The 18,980-nt window shown below is 37.1% G+C and overlaps 1 protein-coding gene across 1 annotated transcript in view; it reads right to left on the reverse strand.

Annotated features, from left to right (window-relative positions):
* The window catches only part of LOC142338055 (uncharacterized), a 194,537-nt gene that overhangs the window by 143,777 nt on the left and 31,780 nt on the right, over positions 1–18,980 (reverse strand). The window contains exon 6 of the mRNA XM_075387687.1: positions 12,893–13,132. Coding sequence (XP_075243802.1) covers positions 12,893–13,132 — 240 coding nt within the window. The remainder of the gene's footprint in view (positions 1–12,892; positions 13,133–18,980) is intronic.

The following is an 18,980-nucleotide window of genomic DNA, read 5'->3' on the forward strand; positions in this document are numbered from 1 at the left end:
TTTGCAACCATTACTCTTTCTCCCGACGAGCTGGACAGCTTTAGGGCTTTCCTGCCCGTGATAGATAATTTCTATCACTTCCAACTGTACGTAAAAAATAAACAGAGAGCTCGAGAACATCGGAATCAGTTCAATTTTGGCTATGAACAAAACAAATCAGAAGCCTATGCAGTACCCCAAAGAGCAGCGAATCCCACGTTGGCAGCAATGGGCGGACAAAAAAGTTCCTCAATTTAGATTGAAAAAAACACCACCAGAACGTGAGATATCACTTAATGAGATGCCGAATGAGTTGCGGTTATATGTCTTGGAGCATCCCGAAGTTGAAAAAGTCTTCAATCAACCATCGTTCGAGGAAAATGACTCATCAACCGTTTGTTATAAACTAGAGATAAAAAGTCATATTAAAGGTTTCAATTTGTTTGAGTTCTGGTACATGAAACAGTTGCCCAGTAAATAATTCAAAAATTTAACATTTTTTATCATCCTTGTTTCAATTCACTTTTCAATTAATTATTTTTCTCCAATGAATCAAAGAGACAAGGCTGACGCCGGTATCAGTAATTTAGTCTTTGATGTGAACAACAAAGAGAGGCCCCCATGGCGTTGTTGTTCAAATTCAACAGTGCCAAGGTCCGAAGTTAAATTTTTGGTTTAAGTTAGTATCATTGTCTTAATGATCATCCTTTGCTTCTCTATGCCCTTTCTATTATCAGAAAGCTGTGAAGAGAAATGAATTTGAATTGCTCTCTTATCGAGTTTAGTTGGTTACATTTTACCTAACCCCAAACTATGAACAAAGTTATTCTAACACAAGACAGGGTATTCATGTCTATTGTAGGACCAAGTGCTTGTGGTAAAACTGAACTCTTGTTTCGAATGCTAAAAGGTTCGACCTTTTATCCACGCTTTGAAAAAATTTATTCTTTTTACAAAGAGTTCCAACCACTTTTCAAAGATATGCAACGAGTTATACCAGGGATTGAGTTTCTAAAATACTCAGGCTTTGATATAACAAAAAATCTATCACATTGTCTGCTTATCTATGACGATTCATGTGAAGAAATCTTCAACGATAAAGAATTTGTAAAAAAAAGCTACCTTTTGGACCGGATCCTTTTATTTTTTATATTTCGTCCCCTGAAGCAGTCATTACAACAATTACAAATGAAAAAGAAACATTTGCTTATGCTCAAGCAATGGGCGAATAAGAGGAATGAGAACACAGCTCAAATAGAAATATTACATCAGGGCGATTTCATTTGGTTCTTGAGTGACTGTGTGATGAACGTACTCTCTGGAGTTGTACCAATCAATAAAGTTGAATTAAAAAATTTCGAGAAACCACTACGTAAACTTGCAGACAGGCGAGTTGAAAAAGTGAGAGAATCAGAATCTTTCGATCAGACTCTGGAATTTGTCTAATTAAACTGATTGCGTTACCTTGTATTGCTTTTCTGGAGCAAAATGCACACTGAAGAGTTTATGCTAATTCCTCGTCAAATGTATGCGAACGAACAACCTCAAATTGCCCAACTTCTCAACAATAAAAATGTCCGAGAGAAAGCAAAACAAATATCACTGTTGCAAAGAAGCAAGTCTCCACCAGCACCTTCTACCACGCAACAAGACACGCAACAGCAGACCGATAATATTTTGGAGAATATCAAAGATGAGTTGAATGAGACTAGAGATGACAAAATTGATACAAAAATTTCCAGGGATCGAGTTTTGAGAGATATTAAACACCTTGACAGAAAAAAGTTTGAAAAATCGAGCATAATATTGGAAAAAATAGAAGAGTCAGAATCTCTATTGCTGGATCAGACATCAAGACTAATGGTTAATAAGTCAAGCACGGGAATTCTTGTCGCAGATTTTCATTACGATCTACAACAAACAACATCTAAGCTTTCACTTGAACATTACAAAGTCCTGACCTTTCTAGATATCAGTTCACAATTAACTTGTAATACATACGCAAAAAAATTACTTGCCTTATCACTAAACGAAAAGTTACAGTTGTTTGAGGATGAACCAGAAAACGAAGAATCAGGAGTCTCGAGAACAGAAGAATCAAAAGCTTCTGGCGACGATGAAGGAAGCTTTGAAGATGCAAAAGACGAAATCCAACCGTCTAGCTCGTGGACAAATTTCTTCCTCTCACGTTAAACAATTGAACAAATTATACACAAAAGGTAGTGCAGCTTTCGGTAGCATTGCTGATTTGAAGAAAGCCAGTGGTTTACCAAGATCCAAAGTGGTTGAATACCTTCAGTCGAAAGCCCCATACACAAAATACAAACAATTCAGAAAAACTTTTCCGAGACTAAAAGCTGTTGCATACAGAATAAACGAAATCTGGTCTGTCGATGTGGCGTATATGGATGAAATTGCCCATCACAACAATGGAGTCAAATATTTACTGGTGGTTGTTGATGTTTTATCGCGATACCTACGGGTGCAACCAATGAAGGCTTTATATGCAAAAGATGCTGTTGAAGCGTTCAAAAAATGATAAAGCAGAAAAAACCAGAAAGGGTTTGGACAGACAAGGGATCCGAGTTTAAAGGTGAATTCAAAACATTTTGTGAAAAGAAGGAGATTCATTTATATACAACAGAAAACGAAACCAAGTCGGCATTTGCTGAGAGGAATATTCGATCGCTCAAAAACATTATTCACAAATACCTGGAGGAAAATTGGACTTGGACTTATATTAAGGAATTGCCCCAGTTTGTAAATACTATAAACAGTCGTGTTAATCGTGTTACCCAACTTGCACCTAAAAAAAACTTTTAAAAAACATGAACCGTTTCTAAAATCCCTAGCAGTTAGCACAAAAATTACAAGCCGAAATACGAAGAAGGAGACCTGGTTCGGATTGCAAAGCCAGACGAAATATTTAGAAAAGGTTATAAACAAAATTACACAGACGAAGTCTTCACAGTATTCAAGGTTGCCACCCTCAGTCCACCAATATTTAACCTTATAGACGCAAGCAACGTTATAATTAAAGGTAAATTTTATGAACCAGAATTAGTCCAAGTGAACGTCATTCCTGTCGAAAACTAAACATGAGTTTTAATAAAGAATTTATTATTGATTTGATATCAAATGCATCAATGGGAAATTTTACCGATAGTACTATGGCCAAGTTTCGAAATCAACTTGCCCAACCATTACAGTCAGATGGAGATTGGCAAGTTGCCCTTGCTTCAATATCATTTCCATCAAACATCGATAATGTAAACTTAGCTGAATTAGTTGCGTATGTCAGTTCTGGCGCTGAACTTGATGCTTCACATATCCGCACCGGACAACTTCAAAGAATTCGCAAAGGTATATACAACAGTTCAGAAGAGCTTCTGGAAGAAATTTTTCGAATCGCTCAATTGTAACAGTTTGACTATGATTTTGACACTGTAACGCAAAAGTTAGTTTTGAAATTTGGACCTAACGAAGGTTTTTCATTCGAAGATGAAGAAGTACCCAGTATTCTTGATTTTAAAGGAATAAGAGATATTTCGAATCATGGTTTTTTTCATATTGGTTACAAGTCAGAAAATGCAGGCAACTCTTTGAACCGACATGTTGGAGATTTTCCAGTTGATATCACTTGTGGATCTTAGTTAATATTTGTATACATTGATATAATTGAACATCAGAACGTTGGTGATGTGAGAGCTCCGGTAATAAAAATCATTGAGTCTGAAAGACGTCTGAGAAACGGTAGCATAAACACAGTGACACCCATACACCACAAGTCCTACACAAATTTGGATTACAAGCCAATATTATCAAACAACATTCAAAACATCCAGGTAGAGTTGAGAAACAAAACTGGAAAACTAATTCCTTTTACTGGAACCGGAAAAGTTATATTCAGTTTAAAATTTCAAAAAATTATTTGATATGGAAGCATACTACAGCAACCAAGCATCTCAATCAATGCCGCATTTTTCCGGACACTACAGACAAAGAGGCAGCGGTTTTGGAGCGCTTGCTGCAGGTATTGGAAGAGTTGCTCTGCCATTAGCACGCAAATTTTTCTGGCCCGCAGCGTAAAAGATTGGGCGTGACTTATTGGTTCAGGGAGCACCAGAGTTAGTAGAAGTTGCAACCAAAAGAAAGTCAGCAAAACAAGCACTGAAAAGTACAGTAGACAAAACAGCTCGCAAACAAATAGGTGGATCTCTTCAATCACGTATTGCATCAGGTCGTAAAATAATTAGACGAAAAAGAAGACAATACACGAGACCTCGCTCAAACCAAAAACGAAAAATCTCAACCAGAAGAATCATTTCTCAAAAACCCCGTCCAAAAAGTAGTCGTTTGGATTTTTTCTCGCGAGTGAAAAATGCGAACTAATATTGTAATACCATCTGAAGCTACTCACAGTTCTTTAGACTTATTTGAAAAACCACCTTTGCTGGTAACATTTGATCAATCATTCGAGCAAAAAACAGGACCGCTTTATTCGCCCTCAGGATCATCATTGGAAATTGAAGTTGTTGGTGATCGCAACAATTTTATTGACTTGCAAAAAATTTACCTGGAGATCAAGTGTCGAATACTTCAAACAGATGGAACGGATTTGCGCTACACAACTGGTGACGCTAATGCCAGTGATCTTCCATATTTTGCTAATAATATCCTTCATTCAATTTTCGCCGACTGTACTGTTTCTGCAAATGGTATCAAAATTTCAACATCTAATAGACACTATGCACACAAAAGTTTCATAGAAACTGAATTCTCTCACGGTACAGACGCAAAGAAAACCTGGCTAAAATGTCAGGGTTACGAGTATGAGGAAAACCCGGGCACTATTCCGGCAGCAATATCAGATATAAGAAAAAGAACAGTGCGACAATCCGCACGTATAACGTTATATGGAAAGTTGGCAGTTGATTTCTTTTCGTGTGAGAAACATTTGGTTAGTGGAGTTACGTTACGCATTTCAATGAGAAGATCTCAAGATGACTTTGCTGTCATCAGTGAAGACGCAGCGAAACACTACAAGGTTAAAATAGATGAGGCTAATTTATTTATCAGGAAGATGACGGTGTCAGATAATGTTGTAGGTGCAATTGAGAAGACATTATTGAAAACTCCGGAAATTTACCGATACAATGAAGTAATTACCAAAACATTCTTGGCTACAACAGGCCAACAAAGCTGGAAACATGAGGACATTTTCACTAAAGAGCCAATCAGAAGAGTCATTGTTGCATTATTCGTTGGTACATCATTCATCGGTACCAATACCGCTAATCCATTCCATTATGAAAAATTTGGTGTAAAAGAGATAACCCTTTATCGAAATGGTTTTGCAACGGCTGGAACTCCAATGTCAACAACTGACAACAAAATGTTGTACTACAATTCAATGAGTGCATTAGCTTATGTAAAAAACGGCCACGGAATACCTCTGAGTGAGTTCGCAAACCATTATATAATGGTATTTGATCTGACCAGCACTCAAGAGGCAACTCATGACTTTATTCCTCCAGAGCTTACAAATTCATCATTGTCTGTTGAACTCAAATTCGATGCAGCGTTAGCTCATAACGTTGAAATTTTTCTTCTTGGGGAAAAAGCATCTACGATCTACATTGACTCCGCAAGAAACGCATCTAAAAACGCTCTTCCCATGATCACATACTAATGGACGAAGATCAAATTCATCTTCAAGTGAAAAAGTGTAAACACCTCAAATTCAAATTCAGAGGGGTTTATGCCGCTGATAATTATCCTCTGAACTTGCAAACCAACACATTTATTATTGTGAATGCATCACGATCCAACTCTATTGGAACCCACTGGGTAGTGCTAGCTAAACGATATGCATACCCAATAATCTACTTTGCAGATCCATTGGCTCTACCCTTGACTACCTACAAGGATATTTTCAACCGTTTACAACAGTGTAAAGACTTGGAGATAATGATGGATATCATGGAACATAGAAGAGACATTCAGTCTCCATTGCAATCCTCAGACTCCCAGCTTTGTGGTTTATTTTGCATATACATTGTTCATTATATTTTAGTGAGAAATTTCCATTTATACCTGATGTAAATGAATTAGAGTTGCTAGTTTTTGTAAAACATATGAAGTAGAACTTAGTTTAATTTTGAAACAACAACATTTTTTGAATATCAATTTTTACAAAATTGAAAGGTTATGAAAGAGTTTGCGGTTTCTCGCACAAAACTTCCGTGGCCACTAAGCAGAATATCCATTATCTGATAAAGAGTTGAGGAGTGTTCACCTAGCATAAGCTGGCAAAACCGTTTCAAAGTTACATCAGGGACTGTAGAAGAACGTTTGTTTGCCGCAAAAAGTACTAATAGATTTTGCTGCTGCCTCACACAAGGGTGCAGGAAGTTGTTTCTGGTTCTTGGTAACTGAAGACGAAGAAGTTGATTTTGAAAGGTACTCAACAGCAACATGTAGTTGTGAAATTATTGCACAACGTTTAACAAAGTCTTTTTGCGTAGGCTGAATAAGTAATTTGAAACAGTTAACGAGACACGGTATCACCGCAGGTACATAAAGAGAATCGAAAATATTATCATCCTGCGAACCAAATTCATACATAACATGATAATGATTGGAGCCAAATGTACAACCTTCGATAACTGTTGCAGATGAATGATAACCATTTGCATAATTTTCAATTGTTGTGTTTTCAAGTTTTGGTTCCGTCTCACAAATATTGTACTTGAAACGTTTTTGAAATTTCTTGAAATGTTCGGGACTGTTCTCATACATTGCCTCAACCATAACGAACAAAAAAGAAAAAGCTAATGAACAAACTATGAAAGCATAAACAATGACAGGAAGCAAAAGGTATAATAGAAATTATTCCGAATCCTCATCGACTTTTACAGACGTTTTTGGTATTTTCTTTTGGCGCTGAGTTGGTTTTTTGCCGGCTCGTTTTGCTGGACGTTTTGAGTCATCAGTTGAATCTGGTTTTAGAAGTGAATCGATCAAGCCAACTGGTTGATCAAGCATTTGTTCTAGTTTTTCAATGTTCTGACATATCAACCGAAACTCTGCCGCCGAAACTGTAATTTTTTGATTGAAATCCCAATCGACGTGTTTACTATCACGTTTGAACAATTTCAAGGATAAGTAGGTGTCAGTGGTATGATAAGTCTTAACAGCAGCCCTAACAAGCCGTTTTTCATTGAGCGAGAGATCCAAATGAAAGTCGCTGTACTCAGCATCCTTAGACAAAACATTACCCATAATGTTGTATATATCGAGGCAAACTGTATCAAAGTAATTTGAAATGATGAAAGACTAATACATTACTGTTTGTTGAATGTAAACAATTTCAAACCCCACGCCAAAATGTCTAGACAATATAACGGCTGAGCAAACAAACCCACCCACCCTATCGCGTAAACAAATCTATACTCCTCTATATCACCTCTGATGTTTATACGAAATATGAAATTCAAAAGATCGGAAAAAATATACCCTGCTGAATCAAGACCCATTCAATGTCACAATTGTCCAAGGCAATTTAAAAATTTTTATTCACTAATGCAACATCGCCGGGCCAAGCATTATAAAGGCCATAGCAGAAAACAGTTTTACAATTCCCGACCTTTAAATCTAAAAACTGACAAATTTTCATTAGCAATGGATAAATTAGCTCGCCTCCTCGAGTCTATTTAAATTTCCTGAGAGAACCCCAATTCAACTTAGTTCAATATGACATAATTCTATTTATAGACATGACGGAATAATGATGAAATGGCTAAGTCAAATAAACAAAAACGTCTGCAACAATTTTTCAACCTATCCGCCATTGTTCTTCCTTGTTGTTCAATATAAGTTTTGTGAAAATTGTTCAGTTCTTTGGCATCTTATTACATCACTGCAAGTCTTTTGTTAATTAACCTTCTTCTTGAATTTGCTTTCATCCTGCTTTTTATTGCAGTTCCATACCATATAAAAAACAATTTTTCAGTTCTGATCTTACTAGAATTGGTTCTAGACTCTGCTGTTAAGTCTTTTTAAAAATTTCTTTGAAAGAAAACTGTTTGCTTTATTATCGTTTAAATCCGTAAAATCGGAACAAAAACATCTCAATTGTTTATCCATCATCTGCAATATGGCTGCTGAATATTTAGAAATTGCAAAGACAAGTGAGCGAGGCACTCGAACCCTTGTGCGAATGTGCCACAACTTCAAAAATATTGTCCTTGTGCAGGAAAGCTTTGATGACAAGACAGAATTATGGCACATAAAAAACAGCTTTATTGTTCCAGTTAATTACCTTGAACCAATACTTGAATACACAAAACAAAACGATTTATTTCATCTTACAAAAACGCCAGAAAAATCACCAAGACAAGAAGAATCTCCATATGCTCATCGATATTATGGATGTATTACTCCCATTCAAACAAAAAAGCAGGATGTGAAGAAATTGGCGAAGCGAACAAGAAAACTTTTTGCGGACTACGATCATGACTGCATTGAAATTTGGGAGAATCAATTGGGGCAGCTAGAAGAAGTTGAGCAAATATCTGGTTTTTGGAGCTTTGATCAGTCGCCAAGTGAGGAAACAAAAACCCCGGAAAGCCTCCCGTTGATTGCCAACAATTTTACTGATGATCTCATTATCGATGAAACACCTCCTTTGAGCCAATTTTACGCCCCCGTGAAGAAGGTCATCAAGTTATCTCGACTCTAAAGTACAACAAAACTCTTTAAACTCATTGTACATGTTGTATTTGTTGCTTTTCACAATGTTCAATAATGATAATTTGGTTAACATTTTGAAACCAGTTTTCAATTAAACTTTAACTAAAGATTCATCTTAGCACTAGATAAACATTGTGAGAGAGAATTAAGCGCTGCTTAAAAATTCAGAAAATGAACAAACAAGTACTCGAAACAATATTTTGAACAAATAAGCAAAGTAGCCCAGGTTGAATTAAACCCAGCTGAAGCTTGGATTTTTTATATATCACGGCAAAAACTCAATAAACAATTTTCATCAGAAATTTGTATGCTGAAAACTCAGACACTAAACAAACACTTATGCAAGACAATGTTTTAAGCAAATAAGCGAAGAAAGACTGGGTTGAAATTATAGAGAAAAGACAGTAAACAATCAATAAACAATTTTTTATCAGATAGTTGTACAGTGTACCAAAATTAGGGTAGACAAATAAGAAGTAAAACTGAATTCAATATCACCTGTTTTAAACAAACAAAAAGTAGAAAAACCGTTGAGCACATAAATCTATAAGTCTGCGAGTTGTGATTCCCTCTACTGCTGTTTGCGGAGCAGTAGCTTTCTGTTGCAAAAGTAAACAAAAAAGACGCGCACTCTGATTGGATGAAACAAGTTTAAAGTACAGTTTGCCCGACAATAAAATTCTTACTTTTGCTTTTTGCCTTAACCTGAAATTCACATGACTGAAAAACTTCAACTCTTTTTATTTCTCCATCATAATTTTAAACTTTTTTCTTTACGTTCCTATTCCTTCTGTCTTTCTCCTGTTCACAATGAACGCTGAAACGTGTACAATTTGTCGGAAAAAACTCGTAGATAAACGCAGCCTCAGAAAACACATGCAAACAATTCATAAACAATACGTCCAAACCAATCGACTCGAGTGCGATGAATGTGTATTTGCTCAAAAAGAAGTCATAGAACTCGAAACGCGTCGTTCTTTTGATGTTTACATAAAACACGAGAAGCTGTAACTGGTTAAATACTTGCTCACCATAACATAAGTTTACTTCTGGCTTGCTTAAGCAGAGTTTACTTGCTTGTAAACAAATTGCGCTGCTTGACGCCTGTATGTATTGACAGTGGTACATTGAACAAAAAAAAAATTGAGCAGCTTCAGCTTTTCTTTAAATTGTAAACAAAACAGGTGAAGCTGTAACTGGTTCAAAATTTATTCGTCTTAACAGTTTGTTTTTGTCTTTCGTGAAGATGGAAGTTCAGAAAAAGACTTTTAAATTACAAAATTTTAAAAAGTTTATCCTGCTGCCAAAGCCATTCAGTGTCACAATTGTCGAAGGCAGTTCGGCACCTTCACTTCTTTGCTGCAACACCACCGCGCTAAGTATTATAGGACATATTTCAAAAAACTATATCAGAAGTACCAACAAACGCAAATAAAGTCAACAGCAAGTTGTTTTTCATCAACAATGGAGAAGCTGGTTCGGCTTATGGAAACTGTTTTTTACATACCAAAAAAAAAATTTAGCGCGCTCATAGAAAACCTTACAATAAGAGATGACGTAATTCTATTTTTAGACATGATGCAAAGATTATGCATTCCAAACAAATAAACAAATCATTCTATTCATAACTCTTATAATTCCGTCATTTCTCAGTTCCTATTTAACGATTTCGTAACTGAAATTCAACTCTATACGATTTGACAAAATTTTTCCTCGTTTTAAATGATAAACTTGTTCAGTTTGTTTTTTCACTGCTAAGATATTATTTCGAAAACTTATATTCAGTTTCCAGTTACAAACGACATACTGCTGAAAAGGTTTTTTTATTTGAAAATTATGGCCACTGAATATTTAGAAATAAAAAAACCAACGATTCTCAAATTCGAACACTGGTTCGAACAGGCCACAGTTACAAGAAAGTCGCATTGATGAAGGAAACGTTCGATGAAAACACGGGTTTATGGCACAGTGATAACAGCTTTATTATAACAAAAAGTAGAAAAACCGTTGAGCATATAAATCTATGTGTTGTTTACACAACAGTCTGCGAGTTGTGTTTCCCTCTACTGCTGTTTGCGGCTATTTCTCCGTCAACTTCTGGATCTAATAAAGAACAAGCAGCTACAAAACGTAACTGTCGGTAAGATATGTGTGTATAATTTATGCTACCTCTCAAAGATAAAACTTTTTGATGAATGAGCTTGATGTCTTTTGTTCCTATTGTGTTCATTATTTAATGTTTACTGAACGTGAGCGTTTAGAGTTTTTGTTTAAAAATCCTTTGATTCTGATTGGTTGTTAACTCGAATTGTGAATGCAGCACTGCGATTGTTCAATTTATTTTGGAAAATGTTGTGACCTTGAACATGTTTGAGCATGATCCGATGACTCTCCACTTAATTTATCATTAATGATTTAATACATCTACTAACAGGTTAGTTATTTTTTTTGTTTTTGTCCCATTTATGTATACATTTATGGACATAAGTGATTATGACCATAATTGTGCACATAATTACGTGAAAAGTTATTTCCTTCTACAACTCTGGTTTTTTTAATCAATGTGTATATTTATGTATGTATGTGTATGAATGTATGTATGTATGTATATATGTGTGTATGTATGTATGTATGTATGTATGTATGTATGTATGTATGTATGTATGTATGTATGTATGTATATATGTATGTATTTGTGTATGCATGCTGTATATGCATATATGTAGGTTTGTATGATGTATGCAAGTTCCTATTAATGAGTGTATATGTAATACTTCCATACATATAAATATGGATGTATGTAGGTACTTATTTTTATATTTATTATTGATCTCTCTATGTTTTTACGTAATCATAACTGTAAGTTTGAATTAAAGCAGGATGGCGCAGGGGAAGCGCGCTGGGCCCATAACCCAGAGGTCGGTAGATCAAAACTATCTCCTGCTCATTTTTTTTAGTTAAATTTATAGAATTTTTTTGTATGCATATATGTACTGCAGTTGAAATGTTTTACTTAGAAAAATCTGATTGTTTCGGACTTTATAAAAAATTAGAGATCTCTGATAGTTCGGGGTTGTGTTTGGGTGTGGTTAATGTAGGTGCGTGGCGCGTGTGTAGGTTTGGGGGTTGTGTTCGGGTGTGGTTGGTGTGGGTGCGTGTCGCGTGTGTGTGTGTTTGTGTGTGTAAGTGTGTGTGTGTGTGCATGCGTGGTTTTGTATGTGCATGCGTGGTTGTGTGTGTGTGTGGTGATTGTAATTGGCTGATGTTTAGCGGAGTGTTTGGAGTGTGTCGAGAAACGAATGTTGGTGTTTATCACACCAAACGTGTTTCACAACTTCTCATATTGATCGATTTCACGTTGATCGAAGCCAAAAAATGGACAAAAATTATTTCGAACCAATTTTTCAAAATTTTTTACAAGTTATTGTCCCCTAGGGGACCAAAATTTCACATCATTTCATGTTGATTGAAGCCAAAAAATGGACAAAAATTTTTTCGAACCAATTTTTCAAAAAATTTTACAAGTGTTCGTCCACCCCCATATGAGGAACAAAAAATTTTTTTTTCAAAAATTGCTTTTTCGGCGAAAAAATTAGGGGGGACATTTTATTCAGATTTTCAAAATTTTCAAATGTCCCACCCCGGTGTTGTTGGGCCGAGAAAATCAGGCTTCCAAAAGTGTCCGTCTTCCCCCCCCCCCCCCCCCCCCCCCCGTGAGGTTCTAGTCACTTTTTTATACTACTCAACATAGTCGTATCAAAATTTCGAGTAAACCTGTTTTTGCTCAATAAAACATTTTATTCCTCAAATTCTGCATCTATTTATTTTCACAAACATTGTGAAAAAATATTTTAATAAAGAACAAGCATTTCCAGCAAGTTCACCCCAAATTTTTTTAGTTTATATACCTATGTCTACTGCTTGCCCTTATGTGCCAATATTAGTACCAATTTCATATATGATATAGACTTCTCTTAGTCACTGCCCTCTCAATGATTAGAATTAAGGTAGACCAAATAGATAGCTCGTCAGTAGAAAAACACAATTTACTCTGTCCGTTTTCAAAGGTCTACCATTGAAGCACACAATAACCTAAGTATTCAATACAAGTGCGAGTAGGTGTTAAACTGCGAAAACCAAACAGTTTTAATCCCCTCACGTTCTGGTGTCAATCATGATTTCTTCGGGAGTGTCTGGACCAAAGAGAGCCCTGTGCAGCTCCGGGTTGAATTCCTCCGCCTCTTTTCTCACTTTGGCTACCCTCGCAGCCTCCTTGTCATGAGTTCTTGGTTCTTCGTCTTCGCCCTTTGCCTCATTCTGCCCATCTTTACCTTTTGCTTCGTCCTGATCGGGGTCAACCTCATGATCAGGCTCTGTTACAGTTTTTGTGAACTGGTTCCTAGAAAGAACGTCATAAATATCTTTAATACAGATTTCAAGGTCACTATAAAGTGTGCCGTCTCTTCAAATTTACGTTGAAGTTGAAGTTTTAGTTGTAACGATGGACCCGCTGCCAGAGTGCTGATTTCTCATTGAGCCAACAAACGTACTTTTATCGAATTAATTTACTCTGCTTGAAATTTCACAATTCTCCATGGCCCATGCTTTAAGAAAAGAGTTGTATGCGTGTATTTACAAAAATGGCAGCAGTGAAAATGAGTTCGAACTTTCTTAAAAACTGGAAATATCAATCACCATAATGCACGATACAACTTTTTTTCTAAATAAATGTGAAAAATGGACAGAGTTCGAAGACCTCTTAATTGATATCTAGATGCACATAACTCCTTCCTTACTAATTGCTGATTTAATAGACTAGCAGATTCTATTGAAGATACGGCTCGCAACAAAGTTTCCAGGGCTGAGGTCCTAGACGGAACCAAGTAAGTCCAGATTGAAGACGAACGCGCGAGGGAGCGTCATTTGCTGAAAATTACATAGTCTTGAAACATCGAAGAGCGCAAGAAAGTCTGAGTACGAACACGTGAAAACCTGGACAAGAACGCACGAAAGTCTAAATATGAACAAAGACATCTGGTGAAAGCACAAAATCCTGTTCAACTGTTCGACGCACGATTGTCTGGTTGACGCATGAAAGTCTATTGAACGCACGAAAGTAGTAAGATAATAGGGTACTAAGATAGGGGGGGGTTATCCTTCGAATTAATACATGTGATAATAGGGGGTTATCCTTGGCGGCGCTACATGTAAAACAACGGCCGTGCGTGATACATGTAAACTAGCTTTCTTCCGCTTTTATTCCTTTCCCTTTGCGCCTTTCTCCGGTTTGTTAGATTTGTAAGAAGAGATTGAATTGAAACCAAACTAAACACTCCAAACAAATTAAATATTTACACTGTGTATTGCTACACGCAGTTTCGCCAAAATTTCATGCAATTAAATTGGCATTAGCGCCTTCTTATTTTGCGTGCTGGTTCTTCTTCGCTGCTGCTTGCTTCTTCAGCTTCAAAGTTTATGAAGGGGTTGTCAGGAGAGGAGCTTTCACTGGAACTGGCGTCAATATCTGCAATATCGTCAGTATCAATATCAGATTCAGTTATCTGCTCAGTTACTACTAATTCTGGGTCGGGAGTCTCCCAAGAGCTGGTGGTGGAGTCTGACACTGAGAGAGCCGCTGATGAGGAAATTTGGGACACTACAAAGTCATTATCTCATTCTGGACTAGAGCTGAGAAGTAAGTTTGAGTAACTGTCATTATCCCACTGAATATCATCACTACCCCCATCAATTTCATTCACACCACAATCAACGGTCTCAATATGTCCAAAGGGTAGAGTTTTTGTTCCGCAGGGTAGAATAAACCTTTTGTTGTCGAACGCTGAAAGGCATATTTTGTTGGTAGTAACAGTTTCCAACACATGATGATCAGACATTATTCGTGTGTTTTCAGTGCGAAACACGTTCCCTGTCGTCAGTGTGCTCAAGAAATCATCATTCCGGAGAGGTTGTTGAGCGGCCTTTGTTACTCCTTTAACGGAAAGTTTTCGACAACCTAAAGAGAAAGAAAGCATTTAATCAAGTCTTTATATGTTTACTAACCCCTATGTATATAATAATAAAACTAATACCATTCAGGAGCCTACTAACAACCTTTGTAATTTAAAGATAGAACTAACATGCATTAGAAAAGACAAAGAATACTTACTTTTTGAGAGTATTGAGTATAGTTTCGGCTTTAAACACACAAACTCCGTAATAAAATCTCATGCAAATTCGTCCTTAAACTTGAGGACTACCCGTATATTTTCCGTACTGTATAAATAGTGATCATTCGGACAATTGGAGAAATCGAATTCACTAACAACTGAAGCGGGCTTCCTTGTAATTCCTCATAAAAGTCTGTACTCCGGATTTTATATAGTAAATTATCCGTGTCACTATATAACAAACGACAATCAAAATGAGCGCGCATTGTGAAGTAATGGAAACTGTACATTTGATACTTGGCCAGCTCAAGTATAGTTGATCCAATTATTGTTGGGGTATTCCAATAAATCTTTCTAGCGCGGAAGGACAATGCGGCCAGGTTATCTCCGAATATCATGAACCGATCAAACTCAAACTTTGAAATGGAACTCAGAACTTGATCAGCATCTCGTGCAGTGGTAAGCTTACTTAGTCTGCGTTTCGATTCGCAATTCTTACCATATACTGCATTGTTCATGAGCTTATAAAAGTTCTCTTCGAATTTATTGCTGGCGGCTTGACGTTTATTACTGTTGAGTGTTATATAGGGTGCTAACCAATTCGCTTGTTTGAACTGTAGGACACGGTGTACTTTGGCAACAATTAATCCGAGACTAACATATAATTTGAGCAGTTTGTAATGCAATACATAGTTCTTTTTGTCGAATAGCGTTTGAAGCAACTTTTTAACATTCGAGCTGGGTAATCTGTGTTGTTCTTTCAGCTCAAGTTCTTTCGCTCAACCAATCATCTTGAACAATTTCTTTGGTAGGGGCAAGGGGAAAGTCTCGGTGGTCATCGTGTAAGTGGACAGGGCAATTTAAATCTACTTCAAGAAAATAACCAACTGAAGCGTCGTTAGGAGTATTGAGGATTTCGTTATGGTAATTTTTACGTTGAGGGCGAATTCCCCCACTGGTAGCATGTCCATTTGCATGAAACCTCCATAGAGATTATTTGCGTCTACACAGAGCGCAAAAGTTGACTCCTCAGAGGGCCGGTAATCCGATAAATACTTATTATTTGCAACAAAATGACGCTCCTCGTAAACAGATGTTACTCCTCCTCGTATTGCCGGTTCAATCATGTCCAAATGTTCTCGTTCTGTCATCAGCTCAAAGTTTGCCCTGCATATCTTTAGTGACGCTTCTTTTGCCATATTGGGGAGAGTGTAGAAATGCATGCAGTCGAGTTTGTATGTTCGAAAGCTAAGTTCACGGTGAAACTCACATACACAGGCTAATAAAGCGCAGTCCAGTTTAAAGTATGCATCATGATAGTCTTGTAAAGTTTTGCACCCCAATAATTTCCACATTTGGTTAGCATGACCTAAGTTTTCTTCACTAACAGCCAATTTTCTGCCTTCTAATGTATTGCGCCATTCTGAGAGGGGTGGTAGAGATTGCTCAGAAAACTTTGTACGATCACATACATAAGAATAAGGATAATATCCTTTTTGTTTGAGTAAGTGTGCGTTTGATTCGGAAACCGAGGGGAACATTGCTTTCATGATATCGAAATGTGTGTCAGGCAAAATTTCTACAAGTTTTTCCAGCGAACTGTTCATCATTTTGTGTGAATCGATGAATCTTAAATACTCGTAAATGTTTTGTGTTATTCCTTCTTGAGTTGTAATAGTATCAATCAGAACTCCGAATGTCATTGATATGTATTTCTCATCTGTTGACGGAATGATTTTTATTGTTGTGGTAGACTCACAGTTGTTCAGAGCAAGACAAATATGATGTAAGTCATAGTTTTGTATGTTATGACCGACCACAGGCGTAAAAATGACATATCGTCTCGCTCGATTACACTTTTCGTGTGCCCAGCCCAAGAATTGGCCACTAAAATGACAATGGTCTAAATCTATGCTCTCTTCGGGGTCAAGCTCGCTGTCAAGGGGGTTCTTCTTATATCCAACAGTGTGCAGCGCTCTTTTTGTCCAAGCTTCTCCGATTTCCGTTGTAGAAAGGAAACTGTTTTTTGCGTTTATGTAAGTCCCTTGCTAACGAATGCAGCATTCGAACAAAGTTGCCCAAACAATCTTCTGAGCTGTCCACATGATGAAAATAGGGAACATTCGAGTGATGATCAACAACTGCCAAAGCAAATCCACATGGCTCGTGCTTTTCAATCACGTGTGTTGATGATTGGTCAGTTGCTGCATCACATCCAGCGACGGGTAGGAGAAAAGATTCAAAGTAAAAATAAATGACCAGAGGAACAAACCACGTAGCTGAAAAATTTGAGAACTTGTATTCATTTTTATCTGGTGATGGCATTTGAATAACTGCAGGGCCATTTAGATAACAATTTTCAGTATGAATATTATAGCTTTCGAGTCCATCACGACACAACCAGAAACAATTACGACAAATGCAATAACCAAATCTCAATTTCAGGTCTCTAACTTTACAAACGACTTTCACAAGGTCAGTAATGAGAACATGGTGATAAATGTCGGCATCATAAAGAAGTAAAAGATCCATAACAAAATCTGATTCAAAAGAGGAGACTCGTAGAGGGTAAAGTTGTCCTTTATCGTAACCAAAGACGTTGATTGCCACATCATTGAGGGTTTCAAAGGCTTTCATTTGCTCAAATCCCATTGGCATTTCAAATTCGCCTACAGGTTGGTGAATGTTCTCTTGCTGATATGTTGCTGGGGATGTTTTGTCAATATAATAGTTCCTGTCATCTCTATCAAGACCGATTCCATGATGCGCATGATACGCTGCCACGAAGCAATAGTTGAAACAATTGGCATCGTCGTGGTTTCAAATATTGAGTAATCCGCGACAGTTTGCAAGCTTATGGGGTAAGGCAAGATAGGATGAGCCGCGAATTTGTCGGTAGCGGGCAAATTTGATGTCAAGTTTGATTATTTTTTCAATAACCCAACCTTTTCCAGATGAAGCAAACGTAGACAAGACAGCCATCATTTTCTCCACCATGCTACAGTACACCTCGTTTGTGAGACCCTCTACGTAAATGGGCGTCATGAGAGAGTTGGCATAAATTTCAATGCGCTCCTCCGTTTCGGTTGCGTTTTCATCTTGATGCAGCTTCAATAACTGTACTTTTACCGCAAAGTGTACTTTCTGTGGTCCTTGGCTCAGCCTTTGCTCAATTAGCGTTGCAATTGCAGATCTTTGATTGAGCATGAAGCTCTCAAGATCTCTGTCAGCTGTGTTATTGACATTCATAAGTTTGTAACATACCGTTGAAGGCTGTCTCCGCTGTAGCCTCTTTCGGTTGGTATTCAGGTCCAAATACGGGCAGCGAGTGAAGGGAGTTCATATGCTGCGCAAACAAGTGCGCATCATTGAATCCCATGAAGCACGATCGGCAGCAGTTTGTAAACTTCGAAAGGCAAGTTCGCATATGCTTGTCCAATTCAGACAGTTTCCGTGAATTGAACACACGTAGGGAGCAGTTGTACACAGGAAGGCCAACATCGTCTGGATGAAATTTATGTTGATGTCTTGAACGGTTCCCACGAGTGCTAAAGGTAGCGGAACAGAAGTTGCATGAATAGACCATTTCTAATAGTTTTGACGAATTTCAAATTCTAACAGAACTTTGATAACAAGTAAATAACTCGGAAATGACTAAGCTCACCAAAACTGAAGCACGAATGTAATTTCTGTCCGCGAAATTCAAAATTTCAAAATGCTGCAATCTGATTGGTCGGTTTTGGCGGTTACCTTTATTTCGAACTTTTGTTAGTTATGAGAGAAAAAAGATGTGTTTTCAACTCTCCATTGCAATCCTATGCCAAAATATATCACCATAAGGAACCCTACAGAGTATTTCTGATCATTTTTTTTATCAGAAAACGTTTTTGGAGAAGCTGGAAAAACATGATAATTTTTAAAATTGTAATAAAATGCGCTATTTTATGCATTTTCAATTACGGGTGGTTAGAGTTGTCCTACGTTCTTAAGTGTGATGAGCAAAAATGCTCCCAGTGCCGAAAAACATAGGACCCATATAAAAAGTTGCTCAAAAATAAACAGAGAAAAAGTTTATTTTTC

The sequence above is a fragment of the Convolutriloba macropyga genome, chromosome 4, assembly GCF_964194025.1.
Source record: "Convolutriloba macropyga chromosome 4, txConMacr16.3, whole genome shotgun sequence".
NCBI lineage: Eukaryota > Metazoa > Xenacoelomorpha > Acoela > Convolutidae > Convolutriloba > Convolutriloba macropyga.